Here is a 27,073-nt window from a genome sequence, read left to right as displayed (position 1 = left end):
TAGTTACATGGTTCACTTTAACATAAGGTGACATAAGAGCTATAAAAATGCATAACATTTTTACTTATAAAAATCTTGTAAAATGTGTGAGCAGACTTGAAAGCTGACAAACTCTAGTCTGAAGCCATAAGTTTGGACTATGTTACACCTGCCAGTTACATTTGCTCTTCAGGGATTACAATTTCAAGTGTGACAACATAACGTGGTCAGAAATTGTGCCTTTGGAAGTGTCTCTCCTCGTACTAATGCAGTGTTGTTTTGTTGCACGGTGTTCCTTGGTGTGGGAATTAACATTAGCGAGTAAGTGTCTGCTCTTTCTTCATATTTTCTACAGACAATTTGGATAAATACAAGGTAGCACTAGCTCTAGCTGTGCCACTGCCCTTAATTGTCAAATGCTGTGTGTAAAACCTGCACACCAGGTGTTCAGCATGTTCCTGGAGACACTGGTGGACTTCATCACCATCCACAGGGAAGACCTGCAGGACTGGCTCTTTGTCCTTCTCACACAACTGCTGAAGAAGATGGGTGCTGACCTGTTGGGCTCTGTCCAGGCCAAAGTCCAGAAAGCCCTGGATGTCACCAGGTCAGAGCTGTGTGCCACCACTGAGAAGGAGCTTTCATCCAGATCCAGGGCTACATCTTCAACTTTCTGTCTTTATCTCTTGCTCAGGGATTCTTTTCCGTTTGACCAGCAGTTCAACATACTGATGAGGTTCATTGTGGATCAGACGCAGACGCCGAACCTCAAGGTATCAGTAACCTACCTTGGAACTTTTGAAATCTCAGTGGCTGCATAGTGTCTTCTATCATTGAAAGAAGGATTCAAAATATAACAGGCATTGGCATGTGAGCTGTAAGATGGTAGGTGATGACCCTAAAACTACATAAGCCTTCATCTGAACAACAATACTGTGCAAAAGTCTTAGGCACTTAGATGTTTCACAAAAATATTTCTTTTAGATGATTATTTAATCTCTTCTGCATTAGTGTCACTGGGAAAGAGCATATTTTAGATTTCCAAGCATTCCTTTTGCAAAAAGTTACAGTAGTACAGTAAGGATTTTGTATGCCATTAAAGAAAGTATACATACACATACACAAACTGTCAGAAGCCGCTTTCTCAAGCGGGATCGCGGCAAACAGGAGCCTAACCCAGCAACACAAGGCGCAAGGCCGGAGGAGGAGGGGACACACCCAGGGTGGAGGAGGAGGGGGCACACCCAGGATGGGATGCCAGTCCATTGCAAGGCACCCCAAGCAGGACTCGAACCCCAGACCGCTAGAGAGCAGGACCCAGCCAAACCCGCTGCCCCAAGCAATTGTTGACGATGGGTGTTTACTGAGCTTTATCGGAAGCAGCTTTATAGCTTTATTCCCCAACCAAGTGCCTAAAACTTTGCACAGTTCTGTGCTTCACTGTTACTTTATCTGTAATAAGGCATTTTAGGGCAAAACAGCCTATAAAATTGTTTTTATTCACCAGCATCATCATCAATCAGTTTATCAATCGGTTCATTAATTAAATTGGTCTGTGTATCATTCCATTTTTTCATATATTAAATGGTGAAATGCAAAATAAGACGAGTATCATTATACTCCCACTGTTACCACACTGCAGAGTCACTTAATTGGTGTCCGTTTTTGAGGTATAAAATGTCACATTCTTCAACTTGTAGATTCCTGTTTCTTTATAATTATGCATGCTATTTTTTTTGTCTCATTTCACTTGATTATGTTTTCAAAAAAAATCTAAAGGCTGACTTTTCCATTTCTGCTGTTTTTTTTTTTTTATTTTTTTTAAAGTTAATGCAGAAAATTCTGACTTGAAACTGATTTTCATTTGTGAGGTGAAAGTGGCCATCCTGAAGTACATCGAGTCACTGGCACGGCAGATGGACCCCACGGACTTTGTAAATTCCAGCGAGACTCGTTTGGCCGTGTCTCGCATCATCACTTGGACCACAGAACCAAAAAGCTCCGATGTCCGGAAGGTACGTCGTCCAACAAAACTTTCTCACAGCAAGCATCACACACTGCTTCTCATTTTATCTCCATCACCAAAACGAGTCAGAAAAATCCTATTAAAACATGGAAGCATTTATACCATTGTGTGAGAAAAGGGATCTGTTGGCCATTCAATCAGATAGGCTTATTTATTCCCAAACTGGGTCCTCTCCATAAAGTAGCACATAGATTATACCTATGTAAGAACAGTGTGTCTATTTGTCTCCCCTCTAACACTTGAGCTTTAATAAATCAGTTACTGACTGATGTTAGGAAAATGTGCATAAGGAAGTTGAACACAGGAATCACACATATGGAAAGGGGTGGAGAATATATTCTAATTAGAGTAGAATACAGAATTCTGTATTATAAAATATACTCAGACAGGATTTGCAACAGCTGGACTCCTTTCCATAAATTATCTTTCAGTGTTGAATTTCCTGATATATTTGCCCCATAAGGGAAAAATAGAATGCATATTTAATGTCCACTGCCAAAGGTGCTCTTAATGGGTTTCATGTTGTTAATTGTCCTAGTGTAATTTTTCTGGGTATGTTAGTTTTCTTTAAATGATTTGTCTTGCATGTCTTTATTTTGTGTGTAGAACATCTTCATTTCCAGGAAAGCCTGCAAGCTAATTCTTAACCATTGGGCAAGAAATGGTGGCATAAATGTGCAAATGAAACCTGGAATATTATTACACAGATAACATGTGGATTGCTGTACTGTCACTGGATTTGAGATCAGTGACGCAACCACTTTCACAAATATGGAGGGAGGTTGTCTTTCTGCCACTTACTGTGTATAGTGTAGCTGAGAAGCTCAAGTAACATTTCATTAATTTTTTCTTTTGTTTTTTCATTGAGTTGCCCCCTAAACCTCACTGTTGTACCCACTGAACCCAGACCCTCCATAGCTGGTCAAGCGAGGAGTTGTCAGGCAGGCTCAGCACTGTGCCCTCTTTGCCCGGAGAGGGCAACGTGGAGGAGAGGTGCAAACAGGTACACAGTAGCGCACAACAACTGCATGGCCTCCTCTGGGTGGCAGACGTGCCTGGGCTTCTGCTCACTGTCTCCACATGCATCCTACTTCTGGCCTTTGTTTGCGTAGTTTGGGAGAGGACAGTTACCTGTGTGAAGTTGTCATTGTGGCTTTTTAACACCTTATGCTGTAGGATGTGTAACGGGCTTTGCGTTAACTGCCGGTGGTGGGAAATTGGAGCCCAACGGCTGAGTGTAATAACACTGGCAAAAAAGTGGGAAGCGCTTCTGTCTAAACCTTAGTTTCATCTGCTTTATCCCACTAACTCGTTTCTTTTTTTTTTGCTTCTAACCAGCATGCAATCACACTGTCTGCTGTGACAGGCAGAACTGTATTGAGAAAGAGGACATGTGTTCATTAATAATTATATAAACTGCAAAATCAAATACAAAATCTATATATATATATGCATTTGTGTTGTGTAAATGGATTTTTATATATATACATTGAAATATTAGTCTTCTACATCAGACACGTGCAAATAGTAAATTTGAGCAGTTTATTAATGTAATTTTTAGTATTATGGAAATATATTTGCTGTAAAACGTATAAACTGAAAGGTATTTACAGCATATAGGGAACATTCACCTACGTGTAAACGGTAGAGACTTCTCATATAATGAATATTCCATTTAACGTTTACCTTAAAATTTACATAACAAGTCCTCAACTGATAGAAGAACGAAAGCTTACGAGGATAGAAATATCAATTCAGGCGCCCCCATGCAGGGCATGGCTTCTTCTGCACGTCAGTTTTCAGACAGCATCGCTCCAGCTGAAAAGCATTTCTCAACAATCTTGTGACTTTTTATCATCTATATTAATAATGTGTTGTAATGTAACAAGTTTCAAATAAAGTACTAGAAGTTGAAAAGGCAAAGGAAGGGTTCACGTAAAATTTAATGAAATGCATTGAAATTGTCTTGAAAGACAATATCATTACGAATGACTTTGTTCATTCATCCCAAGTGATACTTCCCCAGTAGTTCAGCAGAGAGGGACTACGAGTGTTACAAGTGATTTCAGTAATTATGAGCCCTTGCTCTGAGTATGTGGACATATTTGCATTTTATCGGTATACTGTCTATCTGCATGCTGTTGTGACCCCGTGCTGTTCATAAAACCCATTAAAATAAACAAATAAAAGTTAAAAACTACAAATTCAGACACATTCCAACTCATAACCCAAGACCTGTGAGACACTTTCTGCGCCACTCTGCTGCTAAAGAATAGAATAAAACAAAAGGAGAAAAGTAATGTAACATAAATAATATTTATCCCAAAATATGAAGAAGTAGAATTATAGAAGAAGAAGAATTATATTTCATATAAATGTGAAAGGTTTTAGTGATTTTGAACATGTGGGTATTAATCTGGGATTTAAAGATGCCTGGGGGCAGTTTGGATGTTCTCAACTTGGTTTTGAATTAAATTTTCTCTGTTTAAAACAAATGAAAGGAATTTTGCATGTTTTTATTAAAAACGGGGTACCTTATTTTTTGAAATTAATGGCAATGAAGAGTTTTTCCTACAAGGATTCTCATTAGTTGATCTTGAGGAACAAATGGTTTGTTATGAGAGGGAAGCTTGTAGATACCAGTCCTGTCAAACAACTGCGTCTAGTCTTACATTTCCTTAACACTTATTCATTCAGTTAATTGTGTTGTACTGTGTATCTTGGATCTGCAGTCTGGACTCCCTTTAGTGAGGTTGCTCTGTCTCATGGGAGCCCCTACCGCTGTATTGACTGCACTCCTTAACTGTCATTCTGCAGGCTGCCCAGCTGGTTCTTATTGCGCTCTTCGAGCTCAATACTCCAGAGTTTACCATGCTGCTGGGGGCACTGCCCAAAACATTCCAGGATGGGGCCACCAAGCTCCTTCACAACCACCTGAAGAATTCCAGCAATGTTGGCATGGTATCTGCTTCCTCATCTTGGAACGATTTTAGCTTGTGGCCTGAGTGGAAGGGCATGAGTAACAGTTCTGTTTCAGTCTTTGTGTCCTGTGGATTTCTTCATAATATTAGTATTACATTTATTTACGTTTTTCTCCAAAGTGACTTCCAGTGAACTCTATGTAGTGTTATCAGCCCATACACCTTATTCACCGTGGTGACTTACACTGCTAGATACGCTACTTACACTGGGTCACTCATCCATACATCAGTGGAACACACTGTGGGTGAACAGCATGTCTTTGGACTGTGGGAGGAAACCAGAGCACCTGGAGAAAAAAATATACAGAGGAAGGACATGCAGATTCCACACAGACTGAGTAGGGATCGAACCCATGTTTCTCTCCCACCACCCAGGTGCTGTGAGACAGCAGCTATTGCCTTTTATTAAATTTGGTAGGGTAGCTGGTAGTGTAGTGGTTAGCACTGCTACCTTTGGACCCAAATGTTGTAGGTTTGATTCCCACCTCCAGGTATAGTACCCTTGAGCAAGGGCCTTACCTTAAATTGCTCTAGTAAAATTATCTTGCTATATAAATGGGTAAATACTTGTAAAAACCTTAATATTGTAAGTCACTTTGGAGAACAACATCAGGTAAATGTAGTATGGATGATTGTAAGTGATTTCAACGTGACTGATTCTGTATCACCTATGCCTCATCAGAAATTGCTGCAGTGTTTTCCCTGTGAGTGTTCGGCGTTCTCGTAATTCCACAGTTGTTCTGATCACTGACTATAAACATGTAGATGAGTGTGGTAGTTTGCATTTCAGCTGCCTGAGTCTGTCTCTTGTGTCCCACAGGTATCTCCGAGCAACACCATCACCCGCACCCCTCCCCGGCAACCCAGCAGCCGCAGCAGCCCCCTCACTTCCCCGACCAGCTGCTGCCATGGGGGACTGTCACCCAGGTATTGCTTTGCACTGCTGCACCTGCCTGTCATGTGGGCAACACAGTGTTATCAGCTATAGAACTTAGTCTGTGTGAGAGAGTATTAATCAAAATTAGTGTAATGTTATCATAATTGCATATATGTAAATGATATTTGAAAGACATTACGGTTAGGTTCCCCATTGACTATGATTGTTTCCCTCAAGGGTTTTTCAGTACTCTATAGGCAGTAGACTAATAGAGCATCTTTTCTCCCCAGTGGACTGATGTTCAAATTCTTTCGCTGTTTCACCCGAAATAATTTTTAAAATGCGCTGGCTTTGAATGTCTATAAGTCGATGAAGGAAACCTCGAAACAGAGGATGCTCAGTCTGTTGGAGTGCCGAGGAGATGAAAACACAAGGGAACTTGGTGCTTTAGGGAACCTGATGTCCCCCCATTGATCCAATGTTTCTCACTTAAAAAATATAAATGGCATTCAGCATGAAAAGCCTTGTTTTAAAAGTCACTCACATTTTGATTTGAGCTTTTAAACCAAAATAAAAACAATTTAAATGTATTTAGACATTTAAACTGTTGAAACTATGAACTCTTCCTCAATTCTGGCATACAAGAGTAACGTTCACCGAGCGTTTCATCTCGGTTGATGGCTTCCCTAACAATCCAGCTGTGCAGGTAGCTCATGCACGTTTTCTGCTGCTCAGACCGCGTAGATTTTCTTTGTCTTTTCTGCTGTCTTCCCTGTTTGTGTATCTGTGTCTTTCTTATGTCCCCAATCTTCCCCGTTCTCTCCTGCCTGTCCGATCCCTCCCGGCCGTTCTGTGGATACAGTCGGCTGTGGGCCTGGGGCGCTGACAGGCCGTTCAAGCACCCCCCTCCCCCTCTACCCCACTCAGTACCTGCTGCCCCCTCCCTCAAGGGCTTCCGTCGTGCGTACTCCCCCAGGTAACATGCCTCCAGCAGGGGGGTGTCACAGTATGAGGGAGGGGCAGCTGAAGTCATGACATGAACCGGCAGCAGCATTTGGGCCACCGTGCATCTGCTAAAGGTTTTAAAGACAGTATAAACAGTGTCCGATAATTCCTGTTGTTTTTCTTGATTTCGCAGGTTTGTCCAAAGTGACTGACTTTATTAACCCATCCATTTGTACAGCTGGGTATCTTACTGGAGCAATTCATGGCATTTACTTTGTTTAAGGGGACGACAGCAGTAATGGCAAGTCGGACTTGAACTAGCACAGTTTTTTAGCCCATGTCCTCATCAGCCACACGACCTGATTGATGAAGTGAGCAGGTTGAAGCAATTTCTCAATATTGTTACCCCGACGTCTTGAGTGCTTTTATCACTTTACCACATGGGCTGGATAACGCAGTACTGATACAGCCCTGTTTTTTTTACAGCTTGGTCATCCAGCTTGAGCTAAGCTCTGTTTCTGTGTTTGTTAATGAATCCCATTAACATTAATACACAACAATAAATGAAAAATAAATTAATTGTTTTTATTTTTTATAAATCAAGATTTTTAAAATTATCAAATTATTATTATTATACTATATTATTATCTGTATTATTGTTATTCTTTTTTTTTTTTTTTTTTTTTTAACCTACTTCACATTTCTTTTTTCTAGTTACAAATCATTTTGAATCGCATTTAAAAGCCTTAGAAGTATTAAGCCTCAAGGGTCCTGAAACTTTATTTGCTGGGAGTGTTTTCTGCCGAATTCCAAATATGACGTTAAGGAGATTGCAGCAGAATACTGTGACACCTTCTTGCTTTTGCTGTTCATCCAAACGGGCGATTGAGCTTCGCTTTGTTTTGCTTGTGCACATGTGGATTGGTGAACTTGTCGAGGTGTGCACAGCGGCGTCTCTGATGTTGCTTTCGTATGTCACTTGCTGTGTGAGTTGTCAGGTTGTGCCCCTGCGCTTCATCCTCATCTCGACGAGGAGAACCTCCTCAACGCTTTCACTTTTCGATATTACGGCAAATATAAACACATGCAAAATACATATTATGGTGCAGTATCCCTTTGGCGCTGTTTCTTGTGGATGTCCATTTGCTCGTTGCTTTTGAGTTTTGGTTCTTTTTTGTTAATCGATATGTTACACAATACACTATGTGTTCAGTTTGCGTCCATGAGGTAGAGAATTATTCGTTCAGTGCTTGGCTGATGCTTTTCATCCAATGCAGTTACAACTCTGTGCCCGCCTCCGTCTCACCGCCTGTTGATGTAATCCACTGTTCATTTCACTGAGTTGTACGTCTCTTTGGAGAAAAGCGTCTGCTAAATGAATAAATGTGCCTATTCACGCAACTGGATGTTTCAGCTGAGTAACTGTAGCTCCTTGTTCTGGAATAGTAGTGCATGCTCTCTCCTGGGTCTTTCTTCACATTGCAAGTACCCGATGCTCATTTCAGAGCCTTGTGGAAAAAGATATTCCCTGTGTTCCTTCAAGTCTTCCATCTTGGTGACACCAGATGTTAAATGTGCCATCACCACCAACTCATTTTCACTGTGGGACTCTGGAGTCTGTGGTCTGTGTGTGGGTGTGTGTGCGAGCCGGTGCTAGGTGGATGAAAGAGTCGCTCATGAAGTCCTTCTTCCTGTCATCTCATTGGCAGTGTTATGGAGTACGACACAGAGAACCTGAACTCAGATGAGATCTACAGCTCGCTGCATGGTGTCTCCCAGGCCATCCAGAGCTTCAGCTACCGCAGCCAGGAGGACCTGAATGAACCAATGAGGCACGAAGGCAAAAAGAATGACACTGTGAGTCACCTCGTCCATGGCATGAAGGGCTCGCAACTGAGTTGTATTGAGTAACTCTCTGGAAATACTACCTGATACTTTCTTGGAGAACGTTGGCTGAGAGAACCGGTTTCATTCATAATATTTTCTGGAATGTAACTCAATACATAACATAGAATATACAACGTGACGGTATTGCAATGTGCGTATTTTATAAAAAAATTGCAACCGTGCAGCATGTGGGAAATTTCATCACTGGATTAACAGCTGGTGCACTAATGGTATTAATTCAGTAGCTCTTATTCAGTGGTATTTATGATGGTAATAGGAGTATTAATACTGGAATTACTGTGGTAGGTCTGTGAGAGTTGTGCGTTCTTTCCCACCAGGCCGGACGGGAAGGTGGGATAGGCATGCTGCCCCAAGGGTCTGACCCCCGACTGGGTGCAGACATGATGGAGGGTGGCCGCACAGCCCTGGACAACAAGACCTCACTGCTCAATACCCCTCAACCACGTTCCTTCTCTGGTTTCCGTGGCCGGGAATACAGTCCCTACTGCTATACTGACACCATCAGTGCTTATGACAAGAGTGTCCCGAAGGAAACAGTGTTTGATGATGACGCTGAGCACTTCCGTGATGGTGAGGCTGCCGTCAGCCTGTTGACCTTCACACCTCACCTCTACACTGTCTTACATTCTACCTACTTGCACTTTCTATGGTGTGGTGCTGTCTTTGTCTTTTTGTATGTTACCATGGATGCAAAAATTCTAGAATGGTCACATGAGCTTATACAACCTGCAACTGAGACTTCCCGTGTCTTTGAAAATAAACAAGAACGCTGTGTATAAACGCATGGAGAAGCAGCATCAATCTGCTGACTTTGGGAGCATTGTGTCATCTAACAAGGCACGGTCCCAATTATTTGTGTTAAGGCAGACCTTTACAGCACCTGGTTTTTCCTCTTGTGCTTAACCCTTGGCATAGTACCATTCCTGAATCTGTCAGGGTGTATTTCACAGTGTGACGTGTGCAAAATCAGCAGTACAGACTGATAGACTTTGGACACTGATACTTGTGTTCGTATAGTCCTTAAGCTTTTAAATATCAGAGGAATATTCATAATCCAGTGTGGACCTAGTGACCTTCTGGGTTTTGCATCTACAGTCAGGGGCAATGTGACCTACATAAAATACTTTAACAGTCCAAGGAGGAGTAAGGTACAAGTGTTTTAAGATAGAACTGTCCTGACACCAAGTCTGTTGAGAGCCATCAGTACAGGCAGTTAACATTGAGGCTCAGATGGTCAAAGCCCTGCCTGCTGTTCCCTGCAGGCCACCTTCAGGACTGTGGGGAAAACAAGATGTCATATCCCAAAGGTTTTGCTCCCAGTAAAGACATGCCATTCCTTCATCCTATGTGTCACCTCATGTCTTTCCTCCTACCTATTGGAGGTGGTGGCCTAGCCCACACTGCCGTCTTTTTCCACGCAATTTCTAATGAAGCCTAAACTTCATTGCTGTCAGAGACCCCTTGAAGCTTTGTCATATTTTCATTTACATTGACATGTATTCATTTAACAGACACTTTTCTCCAAAGCGACGTATATCTCAGAGAAAAATACAATGAGTTTGTTACATCAACAGAGGGAGAGACTTGGATACAGACACGTGATTCTAGGGTACAGTTAATATGTCACATTCCATCATATGAACCAGCATCCATCACACGAGTAGCTGCATAAAGGTTTACCCATTATTCAACAATTTCTAATCGGAAAATTATTTAACAGACATTTACGTTTATCGATATCAGGGAAGAAGTGAGTTTGAAAGAAATGAGTTTTGAGACCCTTCTTAAATGTAGAGAGAGCTTCAGCAGTTCTGAGTGAAACTATTTCTTTCTGAACAAATATGTACTTGCCTGTCCTCTAGACTTCAGTAGATGACAAATAAACTAACGCACGACAACTCCAGAGAAAATCAAAAATCCCGTTCTAGTATGAAGGCTGTATTGCACTACAAACCTCATGTTGTACAGTTGTAACTGTTCTTGGTACTTGGTCTTCCATTAACGGTCTTTTATGTTTCCCATTAACATTAATAGAGAATAATTAATTAAGATATACAAATTTTTTTTATGTTTTATAAATTCATAAACTACTGCTCTGTTACTTTGTACAATAAATAGTCAAAATAAGCTGAACTTCAGCAACAATGTGAAGTTACACGTAGTAATCAGTTACTCAGGCTAAGGATAATGGACTTTTGTAATATGAAGTATGGAGCTCTGATGTCGTGGATGGTGTAGTTGCATTTTTTGTGAAAGGTCACGAGAACATGGCTTTCTAGCAGAGAAGCAGAAATGCTTTGCCGACTCCCGCAGCCTTCTAGAGAATGACCATGACAGTATTGTAAAGATCGGCGTGGTGATCCCTGTGTATTTGCCGCTTTGGTGACTCCTTTCTTCATCTGCTGTCCCAAAGTCCCTCTGGACCACTCAGACCTCGTGGCCGAGCTTCTGAAAGAGCTGTCTAACCACAACGAGCGTGTGGAGGAGCGCAAGGCGGCGCTGTTCGAACTGCTGAAGATCACACGGGAGGACCGCCTGCGCGTCTGGGACGAACACTTCAAGACTGTCCTGCTGCTGTTGCTAGAGACACTTGGAGACAAAGACGTGAGGCTACCTTCCAAGTGCACATGGCTCCTGACTCATGCATTTACACAGAGATAAACATACTGACTCACAGAGACACACCCTGGTTGTCATGAAAGGTAAAACAGCCTCATGCTTGTATTCATACACCACATGTACACTCACGCACTACACAGCATGTCAGTCTAAAGTTACTCTGAACTTCTGACTAGCACCTGTTGGACATACTGCTCAAGTCTACAAATCTCTGACTTTTACTTTAACTGGCTTTCCATTTAACTAATGTATAGGAGGAATATAGCGACCTCACCACTTTGTGATGTTTCTGGGAGCTACAGAACTTGTGTGGCCTGGTGAGCCATTAGTGTGCCAGTAGTTATTATGACGCCTCCTCCTGCTGCGTCTCCCATGCAGCACACCATCCGGGCCCTGGCATTACGTGTGCTGAAGGAGATCCTGCGGAACCAGCCAGCCCGTTTTAAGAACTATGCAGAGCTCACAATCATGAAAACCCTGGAAGCCCATAAAGACTCTCACAAGGAGGTGGGTGCCAAACAAAGTTCTGCACAGACTATGCTGGACTTTGCCACACCCTTCTCAGTATGATGTTAAATTGTTATGGTGTTGTAATAATTTTTATAAAGTGCTCTCCTCATACAGTGACACAGAGGACTGAACAAAGTATCAGTTGCGAAGAGTTTGTTGCCTCGCGACTGATGACTCCCTGATCCTGGTCTGCTTGGCGCAAAAAATACCATTTTTACGGTTGCCATTTATAATGCATTTATGTCTTTTTGGCTAAAGCATGACGGCAGCTTCATAGCTGTATGAGACTGTGTCAGGCACACGTGTGTGTATTTTTGGGGGACTGGGTGTGGTGAACAGTGCTCCATTCTCTTCCGTACAGGTGGTGCGGGCAGCAGAGGAGGCAGCGTCCACCCTGGCTGGCTCCATCCACCCAGAGCAGTGCATCAAGGTGCTGTGCCCAATCGTGCAGACAGCTGACTACCCCATAAACCTGGCTGCGATCAAAATGCAGACGAAAGTTATCGAGCGCATCGCCAAAGAGTCGCTGCACCAGCTGCTGCCTGACATCATCCCCGGGCTCCTGCAGGTGTGTTGCCTCGCCTTACACCCAGAAGCATGCCAGAGTAGAGCTGGGGTGGGTGGGTTTGAAGTGTGTAACTGTAAATCTGTGTGTAAAGTGCCAAATCATGTTGTTTGGGTATGACTCTAGAACTCCCAAAGACACATAGGTGTAGACTTGAACAAAGGCTTTGCTACGAGCAGTTGCAGGGGTGGGACCAGAGCACTTCTGAGAAAGTTCTCAGAGCGTCTTATATTGGGGCTGACGCAGTCTGTCTGAGTATAGGAAACGCAGTATGACACTTTGATCACCAGTCCGGACTACTGTGCTAGTTTGACATACCAGTGAGCTATCCTAATGGGACATGTACCTCTTCCCAAGAACCCTGTTCGTTTCTAATGGACACCTCGTGTCAGACAGCAAAGAAAGCCGAGGCCCTGTATGGAGCTTCACTTCTACGGTACTAATCGTATTTGCTCAAATGGCTTTTGCTCAAAACTCACGTTGTCACAGAAGTAGCGGAGAGCGCAAGGCTGTGCCTGATTTCGTGAACAGGAGGAAGATGCCTGCAACTCCGCTTGCTGCATATTACAGTTTCTGTTGGAGACAAGGAGGCCTGTGGGTATCTGCGTGCCTCCATGCAATGATGACAGCGTGAACAAAGTGGGCGGGACCAAAGCATTTACATTTATATTTGCATTTATTCATGTAGCAGGTGCTTTTTCCCAAAGGGACATACATCTCACGGAAAAATACAAAGAGTGCATTACATCAACAGAAAGAGATTTGGATACAGAGACTCGTGAGAATGTTCACGTGTGTGTGTGCTGGCTCTTGAGCTGTGGTTGAGTGTCCCTTTGTCTGCAGGGCTATGACAACACGGAGAGCAGTGTGCGCAAGGCCAGCGTCTTCTGCCTAGTAGCCATCTACTCAGTCATTGGTGAAGAGCTGAAGCCCCACCTGGCTCAGCTGACAGGCAGCAAGGTACTGTTACAAGTCTCAGGTCCTGTGGTCGGTCTGTGATGCATGTCGCTCGTAGGCACGGAATAAGATGACTTCCAGGTCTCAATTTTCAGAGTCTATACCCAGAGCAGATGTGGTGCTACAGTGTGGACAGGGGTTTGAGTGTCTCGTTTTGTGCTTAGTGATACACAGAGATGTTGTGCATCGTGGAATCCATTCCCAAACACACCTCAGTGTGGGCTCCCGTTCACGTTATGTAGCATCTTATGTAGTGCGTTGTACCATGTTGCTATAGTTGCAGTGATAAGTTTGTAGTTCCTTGTTAACCGAAATGATGTTCCATCCTTGGTCCAATGGACTGTATCGGGGAGGCGGTGTTTGTTTCTCTTTAAATCCGTTGTTCCTGACATTTTGTATCTCGTATACTATACTGTATGCATTAGAGAGTGTGTATATACACATACATACACACATACGTGTATAGGCATACATACATATACATATACACAGTGTTTCATTATATGAAAAAGTAAACATTCAATCATTTTAATGTTCCTGAGAAAAAAACATTGCAAGTCAAAAAAACAATTAAAAAAAAAAAAAAAAAAAAAAACAATGGACGACAAGTGTTGCAGAACACATGCAAACAAAAGCCTGCTTTGCGCACTTTGAGAGGGACACATGGCATGAGTCTTGTACATATAATGTAAGCTCTGATAGATGTAGATGCAGAGCTCTTCAGAAGGTGCATTTTGCCAATTTTTTTGCACACACACAGGTATGTATGTAGGTACATTTATATTTTTGCGTGTTTTCATTTTCAAAAAAATAGTTTTTAATGCATATTTTTCTTTTTAAATTTTTTTCTAAACTTTTCCAATAATTATTTTTTAAAATAAATAATATTTATTTAATTTATACATAATAAAATATTTATATATAAAATGAAAATATTTTTCGGCTACTGTTCGCTGTTTCCGTTGTTTTGTGGATGGTCTGTAAATGATTTCCTGTCACAGCTTTTTCACTGCATGTGCAGCACCAAAAACAGAACATTGGGAAGATTGAAGTGATTTGAATATTGTGCTTTTGAAACCTTCCAGTTTTGTATGCTTGGGATACAACCTACCAAGTATAGTGATCAAAGAAGCATTCCCACTGGCTCAACACAGCCCTTGTCACTGGGTGCTGAGCCAGAGATGAACAGTGGCCTTTTCTTCTGCCTGATATAATATTTGTTCTGATTCCACCTGCAGATGAAGCTACTGAACCTGTACATCAAGAGGGCCCAGACCACCAACAGCAACAGCAGCAGCTCCTCAGATGTGTCCACACACAGCTAACCCAACAGCAGATAAAGTCCATCCATGTGGCTACAGAGCCATGCGTCGCCGTTTCCTGGCCGAACCAACGTCACCCCCCTTGCTTCTCCGGAGGGGATTTTACATCTTGTAGCCTTTTTTTATTTATTATGTTTGCCTTTAAGCAATGTACTCCTGGCTGTTTAGGTTTTATTTCTCTCTGCTGCAGAATGTTGAATGTAAAGATGTTTCAAATGGTGGTAATTACTTTGAACGGCACTGAAATATGGAAGCGGTAGCAGTCTATGCTGTCACCTTGTTTATTATGTATTTTAATGTAGTTTAACCAAAAACAGATTGCAGATATTTGAAAATGAAATAAATAAGGGCAAATTTTAAGTGTAATGTGTAACCCTAGGCTATGAACCTCAAGGGTTATTTTATCTGTTTTATGATTACCCTAAAAACAGGCTTGTCTTGGGTAAATACTGTGCTCCCAGCAGCATGTTTTTTTGGACCTTCAAGAAGTTTAATATTTCACATTAATTATAGAAAATTATCATTTTCCAGGCTGCGACTTAACTAAGCAGTGAGATGTTAAATTGGACACCGAAAAACCAAAAATAAGCCATTAAAATTGTACACTTAATATGTGTTTGTGAGCCAGTATCTAGAACCACACCATAACCCATCAACCAGTGGCTCATCGCATCAAATAACTTAAAAATATGTACTTGATTTTTGTTGCCTATATTTTTCCTTATTATAGTAGTACTTATTTCATTTACAACACATTTTCTTAAGTTATCTGAACTATCATCAGATTTGGATTCCTGGCAAATTGCACCATGGTGTCTTTAAACTATTCTGTTGTCTAAATAAGTAATAATATAGGTAATTAAGTATATAATTTTTATAACAAAATAGCAGCACTGCTGAATGAGTTTTTAATTGATCTAAAAATTTCCTGACAATCTTTAACTGAGAAGTCTGTGACCTTAGCAAAACGAAGGCCGTATTTTATCCAAATGACAATGCCATTTGATTTAAAACAGTTGTGCAAGTACTGTAATTAGTACTTGAAATTAATTAATAGAGTTCACTGTGCCCTTGAAGAAGTCAGCCTGTCACAGGATCAGTGATGATTCAACCTGGTTATAGATCCTGTTAGTCAAAACACTGTATAAAAACTTAACACTTTTTCCCCCATTTCCTTTTGATGAACAACCCTAAAAAGAGTTCTTTCTCCTCTTCTGAATAGTCTGCATTCCTGCTGCATTGAAACTAATTTGCCCATAATGATCCTCATGGATCTCCTTACTACAAATGCCACAGGTATGCTTTTGAAGACACTACCGGGCCTTACTTTATTTTTTAAAGTACTGTGTTCACCTTGTGGACTGTTACATGGAATCACTGTAGCCTTGTGTTCTCAAAATGTGAAGCCTGCTCTATTCAGTTGGCCTAAGGTTGTGAAAATGAAGGAAAATCTCATGTTTGTAATTCCATAACTACTTCCACTCCATGCACCACTGAGTATTTTGTACATTACTTCCAGTTGCTGCTTCAAAATTGTAGACTGAAAAAAGTTCTTAGACCTCTTTTGTTTTGCATGTTAACAAATATTCTGCACGTATTGGCCAAACATGCCCCTCTGTGCTGTGACTGGTTCTGATCCACTTGTTAAAGTCCCTTTAGCTTGTACATACAGTATGAACTGAACATGCAATCATACAAAAAGTTCCACATGACCTAGTTGGGTGTAAACCCCCAAAATGTGACTGCTGACCTTGAGCGACCATGTCCGTGTGAGATGTGGTGTGACACTCACAGTGTTGCTTGAAAGTACAGATGCTCCTCGACTAATGATGGGGTTACGTTCCGATAAACCCATTGTAAGTGGAAAAATCGTAAGTCGAAAAAGAATACAGTACCGCACCTACTGAAAATCATAGCCTAGCCTACCTTAAGCGTACTCAGAACACTTACCATAGCCTACAGCTGGGCGAACTTAAGCAGGAGACACACATGGGTGTTTTGTACACATTCCTCCGGGTGCTCTGGTTTCCTCCCACAGTCCAAAGACATGCTGTTCAGGTTCACCCATAGTGTGTGAGTGACAGAGAGCATGTGTGTTCCACTGGATGAGTGACCCATTGTAAGTAGTCTATCTAGCAGTGTAAGGCACCACAGTGAATAAGGTGTGTGGGCTAATAACACTACATGGAGTTCATTGGAAGTCGCTTTGTAGTAAAGCAACTGCTAAAAAAATGTCAGTGATGGGATGCAAAAACACAAAATAAAAAAAAATGCTTTCAACACAGTATTGGTTGTTTAAACTCGTTGGCCTGATCGCTACAGAGACTGCGAGCATGGTTGAGTGGATGCTGCGGTTTGCTGCAATCACCCGGCATCGAGAGAGAGTATCGTACTGCATATCGCAAGCGCGGGAACAGATTGAAATTTGAAGTACGGATTCTACCAAATGCGTATCGCCATCGTAACTTCGAAAAATCGTAAGTCAAACCATCGTAAGTAGGGGGGCATCTGTACATGAATCCCTGGTGTCCCTTAGTTTTTACCACAGAATCGTTATTTAATGAGAACCGGTATTTTTCATCTGACGTTATAGATGTGTAACGACCAATTCCATATGCTGGTTTAGAGGGAATCCTGCACGTAGTAGAAAAACAGAAGTAGTGCAGATGTAAAAGTAAGTGAAGCCCAAGTTGCATTGGTTAAACCAAATCGGTAAGTATAATTAGGTTTGTAAATCATAATCATTTACTCATTTTGTAAGTTTAATTTTAAGTTTACTTTAAATTTGTTTTACAAGAATAATGACCATCCCTGTAGGGTTCACAAACCTTCAAGCAGCACTGTAGGGCATGTTGGCTGAATGGAGGCACCACATGTGACTCACTTGATCTCATAGGATGTTTTAGGTTACCTACTGATTGCTTCATGCCAGTCAAGTGTCATTTCTTTGTGCTTTCATTTGAAACCTATGACTTTTTTATAAGCAACCTTCTGTGTAATTCCTGCCTAATAAAATCAGTGTTTTTATAGTTGACTGTAAGTCTACTGAAAGGGCAACGATGGCATTTGGCCATTAAAACGATATTGTAACTAAACTGAGCATACTCTTTGTCCTTTAATGCTCATGTTTGTATTTTTATTATCATAACAGCTGTACTTGCTTCTATTCTGTCACCTGTGAGAGAATTTGAGGAAGGTAATACTGTAGTGCCCTCACTGGTGGTGCTACAGGAGATAGGTTCAGGTGAATTTTCTTCATTTGTGTATAGATATGACCTAAAATATTATCGGATTTTCACACACAAGTCGCAAAACTAGATTTAGAACCCAATTATGCAGCTGAGGCACAAACATTATACTTCATTTTTTTTTATTGGGGAAGACAAGAGGATCTGAGAAATAGAGAAAACTCTAAAGGGTTCACAAACTCTAGTCTATACGTTTTGATTTCAGTAATCTGGTGAAAAAAAGGCTGAGTTTTGTCTTACCAATAAACGAAACCGAAAGGAAAGCGCGGAGCAGCGCGCGACGGGCGCGCTTCCTGCTCACGGTTTGTCTGCGAGAACCGTCGCGCGCCGGGTTCCCCGCATTAACACGGCGTCGAGCGCGAGCGCGTCTCACACACACCCTGTAGTCCGGGCGGCGCGCATCGCCTCAGCCACATCTTCTGGAAGCTCCTTCTTCACGGCTTCTGGAAAATGGACACTCCTCGATGATTCGAAGTTATTAACTAAAAATACTGTGTTTCGGAAGCAGGAGGCGGTCGTCACCGTCCGCACTGGTGAGTTGAACTTCGTGCTGAAGCGCAGAAACTCTGGCGATCAGAGTCACCACGAAAAATTTCACCTCAGTGATAACACACACACACACACACACACACACACACACACACACACACACACGATTAATACATGTATTATGTATACATTAAAAATGAACAATTTTCCAGTAGTATCTGGTTCTTGTCCATATTATATATAGACACAGGTTGTACTCGACTGCACGACAACAGTTTTATATCAACTTCAACTTCAAGTGCTTTGGTTTCCTATAACACAGTACAGAAAGATTGTTACTAACGCTTTTTTTTCTCTCTAGCCTCCTTTGTGAACTTGCTGTTTGATCGGCAGCGGTGGCTGGAGCCGAACCCTAAGAGACAAGGTGACCAGGTGTGATCGCCTGGTGCTGAGGGCAGCGACGCCACACTCACCTCCTTTACATAATGGCCCAGTTGCCTGCGGAACAGGTAGGCCTATATTTATCTTGAAATACATATGGCGTGAATTATGAATTAGCTGACCTATCACTTTTACCGTACAACGCAGTGTATCCTGACACAGCGCTCAATCCTGAAGACAGACTCAATATAGAGAGAGACAAGCTCTCATTTTTCAGCTGTTTGGCTGTAACAAAAATAGCACCTTTTCAAAGACAATAAAAGAGGATGTAATGAACACTTCCGCCTCTACGCGGAATTCAGTCTTCCCTCCCTGTCGTGCAACTCTTCCTCCTGTGATGTGTAGGTCAGAAACGCGCAGGGTGTGACTGCACCATTCGTGGTTCTGCTCGTTTTTTGTGTTCTCCAATCTTATATCTGACAGCTTTGACAGCACATTGGTTTTTTTTGCAGGAAATGGATTCATAGTTCAATATCTCAAGAGTTTAAGTTCACTTTCAGTTTCACATTTTTCCAGTATATGATAAAAGAAGCAAAGTAATATTTCTCTGGGCAAAAACCAGCTGCTGCCATCAACACCTTGTGCAGAGGTTTAATTAAAAATTTTCTATTTCACCACTTATGTTTCACTAGTTGAATGAATGTGATGTAAAGAGCTTTTATTGAATAAATTATTGAAGATTCTGCATTTATTAGGGCATCTTAAATGAAATTTTTGGAATTCACGGACCTATTTATTTCAGTTCAATCATTTATGGATTTTTATGCAACGGAGCACACGTAAACAGGAATTTCTCTACAACATGCAGGATTGAAACTAGATTGAACTAATTTTTTTAAGTAGTATTTTTTTTTTTTAGATTTAACTAGTCTTGAACTAGAGAACAGAGACATGGAATAGACAGAATAGCCTGTAGTAGTTACACTACTTACAGCCCCACTTTTAGTAAATATCATAACCTTATTGAAAATTTGTTACAGTTTGATACTCGGTGAGGTTATTGTTCAATGTGGCCAGAGTAAGTCTTTTATTAAAACATTACAGGTATGCTGGCTGAACATTTCACGCAAATGTGACCAGAGTGCTGGTCATACCTCTTTTTGTTTATCATTCCAAGGTCACTTTTATCCGTAATTCACTGTCACAAAAGTCTAATCGTATAAATGTCCCTAATTTCGGTGTGTGAAAAACTTTGCATCCAGGTACCATACATTTCCTTTTATTTATCTTACATTCTTTTGCCAAAGTTATTTACAGTGTTAACATACTTACACTGATTTACATTTTACAATTATAGACATCCCTTGAGTTAGGAAATGAATCTATTATTTTAAGCGTGAAAAATAATAATGCGTTCCCAGCCCATTCGAAAACCCCAAACCAATTTTCCTAAATATCACTAGAATACTGGAGCAAATTATTATTGCTGCAAATTGTTATTATTGTTAATAATAAAAATAATAATAATAATAATAATAATATACATTTTTAAATCTGACAGTTGTTAGCTTCTAAAATGTCTGCCTTTGCCATTTGTAACCTATTGAAAAAGTGTGTTGCAAATCAAGTTTAATGAAATGTAATCCTTTCTTCACAGCACAAATACCATTCAGTGGAAATATTCCTGGTGTTTTGTGCCTACCATAACAAACATCACATGCAAACTGGTTGTTTCACTGGTGTCATCTGCTCCAGTTTTTCAAGGCTGTTAGACCACAGTTTTATATCACACACTTTTTGCATGAAACACAAACCCATCAACCCAATTCTCTTTAAATTTTTAATGTTGCAAATGTTTTCATAGTCACATTTCCTAAAGATTTACTTGATTTTTTTTCCCTCAGTCTGCAGAAAGTGAAGGAGAGCTACCTGAAGACATTAAAGCCTGGACTAGAGATCATGTCAGACAATGGCTTCTTAAGGAGAACCTTGTGGACCTGAAAGTTGTGAATACATTTTATGAGCAGGACATCTGTGGAGCTAGTCTGCTTTTACTTGAGAAATCTGACTTGCAGAGCTTACATATCACACTAGGACCAGCAAAGCTGATCCTCAAGAGAAGGGATGAACTTGCAAAATCTAAGAAAAATCAGGCAGGCAGCCACCCAAGACTATGTAAGCCCTATCCATTTAATCGATTCCACGATGCCTATAGATACAAGGCAGATAGCATCTTGGATGTCACAGAAACAGGTCCGTCAAACCTTACAGAGCCCTGTCATGAGTTCAAAGCATATATTAACACCGGAGAGTCAAGTCATGAAGGTAAAATGTCAAAGTTTACAAAGGAAGTTATTAAGTTTGCTGCAGCCTGTATGAACAGCCGCACCAATGGCACTATTCACTTTGGGGTGGGTGACACGCCAGACTTCATCCATGGGCAAATTTTAGGGGTTACTGTCGATGACAGGGAAGGTTTTGTTAAAGAATTACACCACGCCATAGAGGGTTCCTTTGAGTACAAACATTTTGAGGAAGCCAAAAAATGTATTAAGCCACCTCGTTTTGTGGCTGTCCTCAACCCCAACATGACATCATCAGAGAAGTGTGTAATTGAAGTTGACATTGTGCCAGCTCACACTATATGTCAAACAAACATCTATTATGTATTCAGTGTAGATAGGAGGAAATGCAAAAAGAAGAGTAAAATTCAAGATGGTGACAAAGAGGAGCAGAAGAGAAAGCTTTTCTTAATCCGTGATGGTTCCAGCAGCAGAAACCTTCTAGCACCAACCAGTCACAGTAAGCCCTTGGAAGAATTCAACAGATTTGTTGCCAATATCAGAAAACTGGCTGAATCAAGGGAAACAGAAGAGAGAAAACACCTGACTGATGTTAAAAGGAGTGTACAGGGCTCCAGGCTCGGTGAAATGATAACAGGTGGGTCACAATCCTTGGATAAGTCACGCTTTGAGAGATATATTCTGGTGACTAATAAATCCCATGAGGTGCAACTTGAATCACTGGAATTTATTACTGAGTTAAACCCAACAGTTGTGCTAGACTTTGACTCGGAGTCTTCAGAAAATGGGCTTTTTAAGTATTTTGATGAACAACGGAGGGTAAACATTCACCTTCCAGAGGAGTACAAAATTGTTGGACCAGTAGAAGACATCGCTGCCAAGCTGAAACTAATGAAAAACACCAGCTGGGTTTTCTGTAATGGATGTAAGACAACACAGGCACCCTCAGATCTGGATACCTGGTTAACAGAAAAAGCAGCATCCGTTCGAGATGTGATTTCCTTTCTGTGCCGGAAGGACGTGCTGCCACAGAAAAGATTTCTAGTTGTCTTTTTGCTATTATCCAGTGTTACTGACATGATGGATCCCATGTTGGAGACATTCAGCATATTCTGGCAAGAACTCAGAGGTACACAGCAAATCCTTTGTCTCTGTGAGAATGAAACAGTGTTCACCAGTTGGAAAGACCTTATTGACACCCGCTACCGAGTTGACATCTCATCAAGGTCCATCTATGAACTTAGTCTTGCCGAAATTAATGGCACCGTCCTTAGTCTCTGGTCAGACAACTGCAGATCCAATAGATTCTTGCCTTGTAGTGGGGGAAGCAAAGTCCTTTTAAAAAAAAAGCAAGAAGACTGTTTGGACACTCTTAGCATTCTTTGTGTGAACCAATGTGAAGGTGGCAGTGAGGACAAGCGGTGTTTAGAAGAAACTTTTTACAAAGGAGGGAAAGTGTCTTGGTGGAACTTCTATTTTTCTGAGCAACCAGGATCTATGCCATTCATCAAGAGGGATGGATATAAATCCATTAAAAAAACTGTCATTCCAGAATTACTTACTTTAAGGCAAGGTTGTGTATCCCTTCATGTGTTACATCTCCCAGGTTGTGGTGGCACAACCCTGGCAATGCATGTCCTGTGGTCACTGAAGGAAAAATACCGTTGTGCTGTTTTAAAGGAGGGATCTTTTGATAAATCCAGTGTTGCCTCCCAGGTGGTACAACTATTGACATGTGAGGTGGCAGAACAATCCATTCCACTTCCGGTGCTCCTGATGGTAGATGGTTTTGATGAGATGGATTCTGTATTTGATCTCCAATGGCACATTGACAACGAGTTGGCCAAGAAGGACCTTTGTTCGAAAAGCCCACAAGTAATACTACTCAACTGCATGCGGGCAGAGTTAGTAGAGCACAGTGCACTGTCGAAAAACATTGTCTTCATTGGGAATAAACTTTCAGAAACAGAGCAGAAGCAGTTTGAAAAGAAGTTAGAGGAAATTGAGAAGACCTACAAGAATGCTGAGACATTCTATGGTTTTATGATAATGAAGAAAAATTTCTTACCAGAATACATCCAAGGTGTTGCTCGAAATACACTGAAGCGCTTTGATATTGATCGCAAGCATGCTCAGCTAATTTCTGCCATTTTTCTTTTGAATGTCTACTGCGAGAATTCATCACTCTCTGTGTCTCTGTGTGAAGAATTTCTTGAATTGGAAACAAAGCCATACTATGCATCCCACAATGTAGAGGATGAATTTGGAAAGTTCTCCACTCTTGTGACTCGTTGTACTGTGAAAGCCAAAGTCATATATGATGCTGTGAAGACCATCCATCCTATGATGGCAGAATACTGTTTAGAGGAACTTACAACCTCTTACAATGTTTCCAGAGCTGAGCTGACAAACCTTCTGTTGAGCAATGACAAGTTCTTTGTGTGTGTACAGGGGAAAGATGAACTCATGAAGTATATCCACAGAATGTTAGTGAAAAGACGCTGTGTACGTGGGGAGCAGAATAAGTTCTCTCCTCTGATAGAGGCTATTATAAAGGAAAGATCAGGGGCAGAAGAAACCGTGTTGCATAATGCAGTCAAACGGCTTGACAAAGATGCCATCATGTGTCAGTTGCTTGCTAGATATCATTATATTAAGAAGAAAGACTTTAAACTGGCTAAGGACTGGGCTAAAAAAGCTAAAGATCTTTCTCAGGGAAACTCATACATTTTTGACACAGCGGCACAAGTGATCAAGCACGAGCTGAAATCTGCCTTAGCAAGTGCAAATAATCCCATCACACCAGAAATGCTGAAGGAATATCTGAAAATGGCCGGTTCCGCTACAGATGCTTTCAAGGAAACCCAGGAGACTGCCAAAAAGGAGGTATCCCTATATCAAATCAAGAGAGGTAACAGCCCTTTCAACACTGCTGGATACCTTGGAGAAATCCAAGTTGGAGTGATGATTTTGGAAGTTCTGAAAAGAACTCCCATTTTCAGTGCTGGGGACCCTGTTCGTCATGACATTATGAAGATGTTTCTGTCAGGAAAAATGAAAATCCAGGACATATCAAAGAAAGACACGGTGCATGCACCTTATTATGATATCCTGCATGAATTCAGTGACCTGCTCTGCAACTTACGGTGTAACATGAAAAAGCAGTTTGATTTCCTTGACTGCTTTTTTGTCAATCTAGGACCAAAGTTGTCCCTGTCAGATTGTCGAGGGCAAAGCACCCAAGAAGAACTCCGCAGATGCTTTCATTTTTACGTTGAGTTATTTTGTAAATTCGATGTTTCCTCACTGCCGAAGGAGTCCATGAGCTTTCAGATTCACAAAAAAAGAAAGTTTTTGGAGAGCATGCAAGCTGACACTCATTCTGGACTACTGAAATGCATTTCTGAAAATATCTCGGGTGAAAACGTGGAAGAAATTGTCAGAACATACAAATTCATTCTGTCAAATTCACAATCTGAGAAAAAGCCTGTGAAAGACAGAGTCAATTTTATCTATGCCATTGTTGCTCTTCATTGCATCAAGCCAGACTCAGATGTCCTTCCTTCATTTCAAACCCTTCTACGTGAACTCTGTGGGATTCTTAAGGATCCAATTTTGCCCAGAGAGAGCCTGGCTTTGCACTTCATTGCCATTGCTCTGTTATGGCCATCACAGAAGTGCAGCCCAGATGTACCAGAATTTTCTAAGCAGCTGGGAAGTTATGCGTCACAAATGTCAAGAGATTACTGGGACCAGATGGGACCAGTGTGCCATAGTAAATGGCCCATCAGCCATTTATACCTGGGTAAGAAGAAAGGCTACAACCAGTTGATCCATCATAACAAAGTTGTCAGCAGTGTTGACTCAGAAGAAGCCATCACCTCTTTGTGGGGAAATGGAACGATATGGAAGCAGGAAAAAGTCCAAGACCTCCTTTACAGAGCACAGGGAAAGGTGCTGAAGGACACAATTCTGTTAGAAACCGAGCAAGGTGTCAAAATTGAAGTCAAACCCTATTACAAAAGTCAGATACGTGGCGGAAGGGGTAACAGCAGAGTTTCATTCTTCATTGGCTTTACTATGAAAGGACCATTAGCTTTTGATATACAGTTTCAGTGAAGGTCTGAGAGTGCTAATAAACAGTTGTCACTTTTTAAAATCATGGCAGACAAAATCCAGTGTTCATGACTAGGACTGATATTATATGGCCTTTCAATTGCATCAAGGGATTGAAGCCCATTATTTAACTTTGCTAAAGCCAAAAATGTTTAGGAAATTCATCAATATATCATGTTTAACTGAGTAAAACTTAGCAACCCTGTGCTGTTTCATTCAAGACCAAGCAGCTGCATAAAGCCATGTTTTAGAGTGTACATAAAACTGTCTTTTCAGTGTTCTTATTTAAAACTTTATTTACTGTTTTCTATTACACTGATATCTTGTCTTGCATCTGTCCTTACGTGTAGTGGTACAGTACATTTTAACTGTACATTTCCACTGGAGGGGGGCATGGTGGTGTGGTGGTGCAGTGGGTTTGGCCGGGTCCTGCTCTCTGGTGGGTCTAGGGTTCAAGTCCTGCTTGAGGTGCCCTGCAACAGACTGGCGTCCCGTCCTGGGTGTGTCCCTTCCTCCCTGGTTCCACGCCCTGTGTTGCCAGGTTAGGCTCCAGCTTGCCGCAACCCCGTTTGGGACAAGCGGTTTCAGGTGTGTGTGTGTGTGTGTGTGTGTGTGTGTGTGTGTGTGTGTGTGTGTGTGTGTGTGTGTGTGTGTGTGATTTCCACTATATTTGTCCCAGTGTGATGGGTAGCATAGTGGTTAGTCCTACTGTCTTTGGACTTAAAGGTTGCAGGTTTCAGTCCGATCTGTTGCAGTAGTACTTCTGAATAAGGTGCTTACTCTCAATTACTCCAGTGAAAGTTACCCAGCTGTATATATTGGTATGTGCTTATAGGTAGCCTGGCATTATAAGTCATTTTGGCAAAAAGTATTAGCTAAATGGGAAGTTATATTGTACTTGGTATTAAACTTTCATAGAACATATGTAACAAATTAGCCTATTATTTTATTGCTTATTGGGGATTAATGATTTAGAGGCATTAGTATTGTTGGGGGGGGTGCGGTGGCGCAGTGGGTTGGACCACAGTCCTGCTGTCCGGTGGGTCTGGGGTTCTAGTCCCGCTTGGGGTGCCTTGCGACGGACTGGCGTCCCGTCCTGGGTGTGTTCCCTCCCCCTCTGGCCTTACGCCCCTGTGTTCCCGGGTAGGCTCCGGTTCCCCGTGACCCCGTATGGGACAAGCGGTTCTGAAAATGTGTGTGTGTGTGTAGTATTGTTGGCAGACTCTGGCCTGTGTACTACACTGTCTTGTCTTGTTTCTGCACTCGTCTGTTGTGTTTATCTTTTTTTTTTTTACAGACTGCACTGTATTGTAACGACCCATGTTACTGTGAGTTTGGGTGGGAAAACAGGTCTATTGTAAATAGTTGTACTGTGGGAAAATTTGAATAAAGTGTTCAACTGCTCGGGGGACTTACGGGGAATATACAGGGGTGACTGTGTTTGCCCCCTCAAGAAAGGGAGAAAGCCTGTAGAACGCTAAGCAGGCTGGGAAGGCTGGCTTGAGGTGAAAGTCCTTGAGGAAAAGGGGGTCCTCGGACCGAGAGCATTTTTTCCTTTGTGTGCTGGTGTTCCAATAAATGTTCATAATGAACGCTGCCTGTGCGTCCTTCTTTGCCCCATTTGAACCCAGAGCACTGCGTGCCACAGTATGCTTTATGTGGCATTCAGATCCAAAGAAAAACTGGATTTTGTTCTCCTGTATGCATAGCTCACCTATAGGCAGAATGACAGTGAAGTTGACTTTGACTTCTTTTTTTTCTACAATTATCAGAAATAGGTACATGTGCAGTTTTCATAGTTTTGATAGTAACGCAGCTAATTCATTCTGCACTGTCAACCACCGCAT

At 41.6% G+C, this 27,073-nt stretch overlaps 2 protein-coding genes across 15 annotated transcripts in view; both read left to right on the top strand.

Moving 5' to 3' along the window:
- The window catches only part of LOC108930825 (CLIP-associating protein 1-B-like), a 75,638-nt gene extending 59,092 nt beyond the window's left edge, over positions 1-16,546 (top strand). For 9 of the 14 annotated variants that reach the window (XM_029251667.1, XM_029251663.1, XM_029251661.1 and 6 more), the window contains 14 exons: positions 298-300; positions 423-586; positions 674-752; positions 1,851-1,994; positions 2,913-3,008; positions 4,823-4,966; positions 5,807-5,913; positions 8,518-8,665; positions 9,034-9,286; positions 11,130-11,320; positions 11,714-11,842; positions 12,207-12,413; positions 13,254-13,370; positions 14,606-16,546. In XM_029251667.1, coding sequence (XP_029107500.1) covers positions 298-300; positions 423-586; positions 674-752; positions 1,851-1,994; positions 2,913-3,008; positions 4,823-4,966; positions 5,807-5,913; positions 8,518-8,665; positions 9,034-9,286; positions 11,130-11,320; positions 11,714-11,842; positions 12,207-12,413; positions 13,254-13,370; positions 14,606-14,692 — 1,869 coding nt within the window. In that variant the 3' untranslated portion in view covers positions 14,693-16,546. The remainder of the gene's footprint in view (positions 1-297; positions 301-422; positions 587-673; positions 753-1,850; positions 1,995-2,912; positions 3,009-4,822; positions 4,967-5,806; positions 5,914-8,517; positions 8,666-9,033; positions 9,287-11,129; positions 11,321-11,713; positions 11,843-12,206; positions 12,414-13,253; positions 13,371-14,605) is intronic. The other 5 variants (XM_029251671.1, XM_029251669.1, XM_029251670.1 and 2 more) reach the window with 1 other exon arrangement.
- Positions 16,547-18,389: 1,843 nt separating this feature from the next.
- On the top strand, positions 18,390-25,446 carry LOC108930798 (sterile alpha motif domain-containing protein 9-like). Its single transcript, XM_018746208.1, has 3 exons — positions 18,390-18,470; positions 18,788-18,935; positions 20,712-25,446. Exons 2-3 carry the CDS (start codon positions 18,912-18,914, stop codon positions 25,227-25,229), a joined length of 4,542 nt encoding a protein of 1,513 aa, XP_018601724.1. The 5' UTR covers positions 18,390-18,470; positions 18,788-18,911; the 3' UTR covers positions 25,230-25,446.
- Positions 25,447-27,073: the final 1,627 nt, after the last annotated feature.

This window comes from Scleropages formosus, chromosome 5, assembly GCF_900964775.1.
Source record: "Scleropages formosus chromosome 5, fSclFor1.1, whole genome shotgun sequence".
Taxonomy (NCBI): Eukaryota; Metazoa; Chordata; class Actinopteri; order Osteoglossiformes; family Osteoglossidae; genus Scleropages; species Scleropages formosus.
The sequence above is the reverse complement of the archived record's forward strand: the minus strand, read 5'-3'. Positions and strand labels throughout refer to the sequence as shown.